The sequence below is a fragment of the Arvicola amphibius genome, chromosome 8 (assembly GCF_903992535.2).
Source record: "Arvicola amphibius chromosome 8, mArvAmp1.2, whole genome shotgun sequence".
Classification (NCBI taxonomy): Eukaryota; Metazoa; Chordata; class Mammalia; order Rodentia; family Cricetidae; genus Arvicola; species Arvicola amphibius.
In genome coordinates this window covers 130,337,057-130,345,086 of record NC_052054.1, presented here as the reverse complement: position 1 = coordinate 130,345,086, position 8,030 = coordinate 130,337,057, and the positions used below count along the sequence as shown (strand labels likewise).

General features: G+C 40.6%; 1 protein-coding gene across 1 annotated transcript; it reads left to right on the top strand.

Annotated features, from left to right (window-relative positions):
• The first annotated feature begins 210 nt into the window (after positions 1–210).
• Positions 211–717, top strand: LOC119820601 (ubiquitin-40S ribosomal protein S27a-like). Its single transcript, XM_038339091.1, has one exon. It carries the CDS (start codon positions 229–231, stop codon positions 694–696), a length of 468 nt encoding a protein of 155 aa, XP_038195019.1. The 5' UTR covers positions 211–228; the 3' UTR covers positions 697–717.
• Positions 718–8,030: the final 7,313 nt, after the last annotated feature.

Here is an 8,030-nt window from a genome sequence, read left to right as displayed (position 1 = left end):
AACTGTATTTTCTTTTTCTTAACAGAGCATGGCTCTCAAGACTGCTCATAAACTGTTTTCTAATTTGACACTAGCAGCAAGACCTCCTAAGGGTTAGTAGCCTTATCTGTTAGCATAGTGTAGAGAAGACACAAATGAGATTGTTATTTTACAGTACTTGCCATGGTTAAATGCAAGAAGGGAAGGGCAGCTTTCTGATCCGCCATCTGTGGTGGCAGCGCCGCCAGGATGCAGATTTTCGTGAAGACCCTTACGGGGAAAACCATCACGCTCAAGATTGAACCCTCGGACACTATAGAAAATGTCAAGGCCAAGATCCAGGATAAGGAAGGAATTTCTCCTGATCAGCAGAGGCTGATCTTCACTGGCAAGCAGTTGGAAGATGGCCGTACTTTGTCCGACTACAACATCCAAAAGGAGTCCACCCTTCATCTGGTGTTGAGACTTCGTGGTGGTGCTAAGAAGAGGAAGAAGTCTTACACCACTCCCAAGAAGAATAAGCACAAGAGAAAGAAGGTGAAGCTGGCTGTACTCAAGTACTATAAGGTGGATGAAAATGGCAAAATTAGTCGTCTTCGTCGAGAGTGTCCTTCTGATGAATGTGGTGCTGGAGTTTTCATGGCTAGCCACTTTGACAGACATTACTGTGGCAAGTGCTGTCTGACTTACTGCTTCAACAAGCCAGAAGACAAGTAATTATGTATGAATAAATAAAAAACAGGAATTGATATTTAAAAAAAAAAGAAGGGAAGGGCACTACAGAAATTGTAATAACTGGTACCCACTGGATTGAATTATGCTCAGAGGATCCATGGACTAAGCTTCAATGGAATCTTAAGAGTATCCTGGATCCAAATTTGTTCTTTCTGAAATAGTTAAGAGGGACTTCCAAGTGTTACCTTTGTTTGGTCAAGTCCAGAATATCTGAGGCTAAAATATACTAATTTCTGTCATTGTTTTTCCATACAGGTCTCCTTTGGCATTATCATACAAGCAATACATGTGCATACACATAAATTTTTGTGTGTACGTGTCCCCTACAAAGTGATCCTATCACTTCCTGTAAGCAGGGTAACCAGAGCTGCTCCATGCTCTCATCTCACAAGCTGCCAAAAGTCATGTCCACTTATGCCTTACTGTGAGGCTTGGAGTTCCCCTCTGTGTACACATGTTCCTCTCACTGAAGCGAATGAGAGCTGTGCATGCATGTTATTAGGGAGAAAGAGTCCTGTGAACGCTCTCTCTCAAACACAGATTGAAAGGCTGGATAGAAAACCAAACTATCACTTTACTGTTTATTTTTATCACACCAGTTTTTATTAACCAGCTCGCATATGATGACATGCAGGCATCTCACCAGCGTGATTATGTTGATGGAGAACATGTGTAGCTAATCTCCCAAGCTCTGATCTGCAGGCTGGGCTTGGGAAACCCATGTGCCGGCAAGGCCTCTAAGTTTTCCACACCCATGGTGGATGTGGAATTGCACAAATCAGTTTTAGATTATTTGGCTCACACTTAGATTTACTCTATAAATGATGAAGATCGTAAGGGACTTTTGGTTAGAAGACTCCAGCCAAAATGTCCTCAAAAAGCCTCTTGTACTAATACAATTCTAAGAGGATTGGGTTCCAAAAGGAAACTGTAAAACACATTCATTAACCTTTTCCCCGGTTAAATTTTTAAAACATTTTTTCTCACTCATTCTTCATCCAGAAAAGCTCAAGTTTGGAGGGAAAAGAAGAAGGAAGAGGAGAAGGAGGAGGAGGAGGAGGAGGAGGAGGAGGGGGAGGAGGAGGAGGAGGAGGAGGAGAAGAAGAAGAAGAAGAAGAAGAAGAAGAAGAAGAAGAAGAAGAAGAAGAAGAAGAAGAAGAAGAAGAAGAAGAAGAAATTTATTCTTAACATGGTTTCAAGGACATAGATTATTAGATCATTTAACCAGTTAAGGAGAGTTAATAACTCTCAGGATCCTAAACACTCATGTCCCATAATTCCACTCTTCAAGTTGCTAAAGGCACTTAATGTCTTGCTTTTTGAGAAGACCCTTAAACAGCTACATGTAAAATGGAAAGAGATTCCATTATAGTCAGGTGGGACTTGCTTCTATTTCCATCTCAATGTATGATTAAATATGATTAAAGATACCGTATTATAATAAGGTAACAGAGAGTCACCACAGGGAAACCACAGATGATGGATTCATTAGCTTGAACATGGGAAGTGCATGCAGTCGTGAAGATGAAGTCAAGGAGTAGGAAATGGGAACACGCGTCACTTGGCCAGCTGTCTTTTCTGAGGCAGGCTCCTCATTTGTAACCAAGCCTAGGGGTTGGGTGACTTGCAGCAGCTTCAGTAAAAAACAAGCAAGTATGAATGTCATTTGCCTGGAAATGGACCTGCGGCCACTAGTAGAAATTATCAACACTTTAAGAACAGTTTTTAAAAAATCAGTGCTTCAGAACCCAGAGAGGACAGAGCCCATGGACTAGTGGGATACATACAAGCTGTACAGCAACAATCGGTGGAGGGGTTAGTCTATGTAAGGCAATGTGCCCTGGTGTTTTACAGCAGCCTACTTAACCCTCAGGTAGATTCAGTTACCTAGGATTGCTTTGTTCTGGATGGGAAAACTAAGACTTGGAGAAGACATGAAACTGGTACAAAGTCACAAAGTGAAGAACTGCCATGCATGACTGATTCAAGATTTGGCTGATTTTAGGATTTTTTTCCTCATATTAAGGAATGAATTGTTGTATAAATTGTCAACATAACAAAAAGTACAGTACTAACTTGAACATAAAAATGAAATATATTTCATTGAGAAACAAATTCCATAAAGGAGCATAAACAGTAATGGAAGGGCAGAATTAGCTGAGTATCTTAGAATTATTTATTCTGCACATCCGTGAGACAGTAAGAGGCAGAGTGCGCTGCATTCAGTTGACACAGCCCAGTGTCTAACATTGGTAGAGCCTCACTGGACACTTTTTAGACGTATGGCTATGGGGAGACATTCTGAGAGCTATAGTTCAAAAGAGCCAGAGTTGGAATCCAAGAGATCTCAAGACTCTAACTAGAGGGCTTTGCATATAATTTGAAAGGGCATAGATTGGGATATGGAAGCAATGACCAGAGGAAAGGGTAAAGAGTTGAGCCCATGTTAATGCTCCAGAGAGAAAAGTATCCTTTCTTGACAGTTTGCCAAAGGATCAAGGCAAGATTAGGAAGGTCTTCTGATTCAGATGGCAGGTGACCCCAAATGCTAAATCTTTTGAGCAGTCTTTTTTGCTCAGGCTACTCTCACTAGTCTGCTGGCTTCCTCTTTTTCCAGAGCTTTAATGCTATGTCTACTGTAACATGAGGGCCTGCTTATTGGGGTTTCTGTCCTGCCCAGCTCCCACAGCCGGCAAGTTCCAAAGAAAATCACACAGAGGTCTCCATAAGCTTATAAATTGATTGACCCATTAGCTCAGGCTTCTTGTTAACTCTTGTAACTTTTTTAACCCATTATTTTTATCTATGTTAGCCACATGGCTCAGTACCTTTTTCAGTAGGGCAGGTCACATCTTTCTTCTTCCATGTTCTGGGTAGGACTGCTGGAAGAGCTTCCTTCTTCCCAGAATACCCCCGTTCTCATTGCTCCACCTCTACTTCCTGTCTGGTTTTCCTGCCTATACTTCCTGCCTGGCTATCGACCAATCAATGTTTATTTAAAACATGATTGACAGAATACTGACAACTCTCCTGTACCAGTCTACCATGTTGTCTACAAGATTTATCTCTTTAGTGATGTCTTGTTTGCTCTTTTGCCTGCATGATGTCAGTTACATAAAGTGTATAATATGAACTGCATAGGAAACATCTCAAAATTTCCACATGTAAACTAAACTCCTGATTCTAACCCCTTCCACCTCAAAGCCCTTACTGTCTAGACCCCAAGTTTCAAGAAATAACATTAATGTCAGTCCAGTTGCTTGTGTCATAAGTTCAGGTAGCATCATTACCTCCTTTTCTGTACTGCCCCATCTCCAGTAAGTCCTGTGAGATATCTTCAAAATACTTCACATCGGTGTTTCCCAAGTTTATTTCACATTGAAATCTCCTGGGGGAAAATGGTACTATGTCCTGTCCTCAGTGATTATGATCTAACTGATCTGAATTTCAAGCTGTCTCATCCCAACAAGTACGTGCAGCTGCAGGCAAGTTTGGGGATCATTGACATAAATTGGAGCACTGGACTGAGCTCCCAAAGTCCAGTTCAAGAATGGGAGGAATGAGAATATGAGCAAAGAGGTCAAGACCATGATTGGTTCACCCACTGAAACAGTTTACCTGAGCTAATGGGAGCTCACCAACTCTAACCAGATAGGGAAGGAAAACAGCACAGGTTCAAACTAGTCCCTCTGAATATATGACTGGGGCAGACTGGGACCACTGGCAGTGGCACCAGGATTTATCCCTACTGACTGTATTAGCTTTTTTGGAACTTGTTCTCTTTGGATGGATACCTTGCACAGCCTAGCTACAGTAGGGAGAGCCTTGGACTTTGTCCAAAACAATGTGCCTTACCTTCTAGGAGGAGTGGATAGGGGGATTCAATGGAGGGAATGGGAGGAGGGGAGGGGGTGGAAACTGGGATTTGTATGTAAAATAAAAAAAAGTTAGTTTGTTTTCTAATAAATAAATAAATCCTGCATCCCAATTGTCATACCTCTCTTTCACCCCTGCGTGGTTTATTGTAATACCTCTCAAGTGATGGCTGGGTTTTTTTCTTTCCCTCCACCATCCATTTTTATGAAATTAATTAAGTAATCTATACCAAATGTAGGTCATAGCAAGACACCCTCCTCTGTAAAACACTCCAGTGGCTTTTTGTTGGATCAAGTAAAACCCAACTCCTTTATCAGACCTTCATGATTCTGTAGACATAATTTCGATATTCCTGTTCACTGATACTCTTCAACTCTCTCTCTCATTCGTGCTGTGCTGCTGACACATCAGCCTCCTATGTGGTTTCTCTGACATGCCAAGCTGATGTGCACCTCAGAACTTCTGCATCTGTTGCTCACTTTACAGGAAGCCTCTTGCCTAATGCTGATGTCCTGATCCTTCAGGTATCAGCCTGAATGCCATTCCTTCAAGATAGCCTGAGATAAAGCAGTGTTCTCCTTTCCTTCATCGACTCTCAGATTTATGTATTTGTTTGTTTGGTGTGTGATTTTCCTGCTAGATCAAAACATTGATAAGGTAATAATCCATGTTCCTTCTGTTTATTCCTGTTCTATTAAGATGTAGAATGGTTCCTGCCCTAAAGTTGTTTCTTATTAAATCCTTGTTGGCTATCTGACCATTTGAATGATCAAATGCATTATTCAGAAAGACAGATTTGCTCAGGAGCTTGGAACATTCAAGATTTGCAATCCTCACAGTGGTAGTAGGACGTGTGTCCTACGTGTAGGAAAAGGGCAAGGCAAAAACCTAAAATTCAAATCTGGTTTTCTTTGTATTTAGGAAAATACAATATAGGATCATGAGGTGGATTTAGTATGGAGCACAGTAAGCAGAAGTTGTAGGGTATATTAACCAGAGTACTCTAGTTCATGCTGGCACAGCAAGCGGCATCAGAATCTCCAGTGCATGAGTTTACGTCTCATTCGTATAATGACTGATGTGGGACTGGGAAACTCCAGAAAGTTGCCTTTCTCCATATAAGAGTTCAGCATGCCAAATTACACGGCTCTTAAGGTCATGCTATGTCAATGTGGCCACAAAGGAGAAGACAGACAATCGATCAGCAATTCTTACATACTTTTGTTTATATTCACTGGCCAAAATGAAAGGTCTCAGTCAAAGTGGGACAAAGAACAAAGAACCCAGCACACTTTTAGCTTTTAAGTGTGGTAAAGTGCTATGGTGCCCATTTCTGGCCAAAATTTGATATGTAGTTCTGTAACTGTATTTGAGGAACCGGATAGGCATGACAGAAACAAGAGTCTCCTAGAGGAATCAGCATCGACGGTAGTCACCCCATTCATTTCCTGATCAGTTTTCATAGTCTTGTGGCAAGAGCTGTTAAGGCACCAAGACCATAAATGCTCTGTCCTTCTGAGACAGACTTCAAGTCAGCTTTTCTGAGGGAATATTATTATTTTTATTATTATACTTCTGACTTATGATTCATTTTGTATGCATGGGTCTAATGCTCAAAGCTTTGCAAATAAAGTACATTTGTATTCCATAAACAAGCAACAACAAAAATCCAAATGGTCTCTTGTCAGTCTTCTCAAGAAAGTTTCAGACCTTAATGACTTTGAAATAGAATCAGTGTAATGTTTGTAATCAGGGTCTTCCTTGGTCCATCAGTTGGTAACACCAGGTGCAGCCTAGAAGTCATCTAATTAGTGTGTGCACAGAGGTTGCTGCATCTTTGTTTCAAGACTGTACTTACCGTCATCTTGTCTCAGATACATTTCCGGCCAATGACTTTAATCTTTCACCCCACTCAAGCCATGTCATAGGTTGCTTTCTTTCTCAGTTTGTAGTTAAATATTGAAATAAACAAAAGATCTCTTGGCTGGAAATGCTAGCCTTGAAGCCTTGAACTGTACTTTAATCCAAACACATTACTTGGAGTAACAAATCTTGAAAAGAAGTTTATGTTTTCTGACTTTCCTTGGGGCCGTATGTGAAGTTTCCCTGTGCTGCTAAACTCATGCGATGAAAATATCAGAAAAAAAAAACTTCACTGAACTTTAAACATACTTTAAAGATAAACCAAATGGATTCTTGTCAAGTTTCTCAAAAAAATTCCTAGATCTTAGTGGATAAAAAGAGAAGAAAATAATAGCAGCGAGGGCTTCAGGATTATCAACTGCTGTGTGAGTACCACGAGCATTTCAGTGTGAGTGAGCTATTTCAGTCGCTCACTCAATGCTGCCTGGAAAGGGAACAAGTTCCAGTATCCAATCTTCACCCCAGGAATATGTCTCTCATCCAGCAAGATATGCTCTCCTGGGACACTCAGCATTTATTTTGAACCTTTCAATGGTTAGGTTGAGCTGTGATGTTTAGACTATTCTGGGATGCCTCTGCTCTTCACTAGATCTTCCACAGACACATCAAACCCTGCAGGGTGCTTTTTCTGGCATGTAGCCTAGAACGTTCTTGTCCCCTAACACAGTCAGTGTGCCCTATTGCTCCTGAGATCTCTTTCTGAACACATTGCTTAATTCATGCTTATGGAACCAATGAATGGATACAGACTTTGATGATATGAAACCTTTCAATATGACATGCCTATTTATTTGGAGATTATTAACAGAACTATTACTGTCACATTCAGCCTGGTAGCTCATCTAAAATTTCTTCCCTTGTTCTCAGTAGCTCAGGGCTCAGTATTTTCTTAATGCTCATGTACTTTTACATGCAATTGCTTTTTTGGCTCTGAAAATCACAGTATGTATTCCTGTATCTCTTTTATAGCATTTTTCTGAAGAGGCTATCTCTATTTCTTTATAAAAACAAATAAAAACTTCATATTGATGCTGCATGGTTTCAAACCCAGCAAGCACAGGCTCAAATGAAGCAAGCGCATTTGCAAAAATGAATAATTGTGTGCATTTTCACATCTGGTTCCTGTGTGCATATTCAGTTCTTTTAAGCTAATTCATTTCTAGAAAATCACAATGCCTTTGTATAAGTTCATTTGTATTATGGTGCATTCTCAGTTTAAAATAGTGGAGAAAATAAGAGTAGGAAGAAACAAAAACTGTTTGGAGTGGGGTGGGGAATAAATCCACTATAGAAGTTTGGACACAAAAATATTCAAGTCCTGGGGGTCTACTTACGAACTTCAAGCTCTCTAATAGGCAATACATAAAGCAGAATTCAGTGTTCTTACTCTTTTTTTTTGAGGGGTGCAATGAACTTTATTGATGGTATTCAAGAGAGTAGGGCTTCCTAAGCCCCTCCTGCTATTCTGGGGGTCTGGGATGGAAACTGTGAGGGAGATGCTCAGTGTCAAGGGTTGA

Coding starts and splice junctions, on each gene's coding strand:
- LOC119820601 (XM_038339091.1), top strand. CDS start 229: ATGCAGATTTTCGTGAAGACCCTTACGGGGAAAACCATCACGCTCAAG.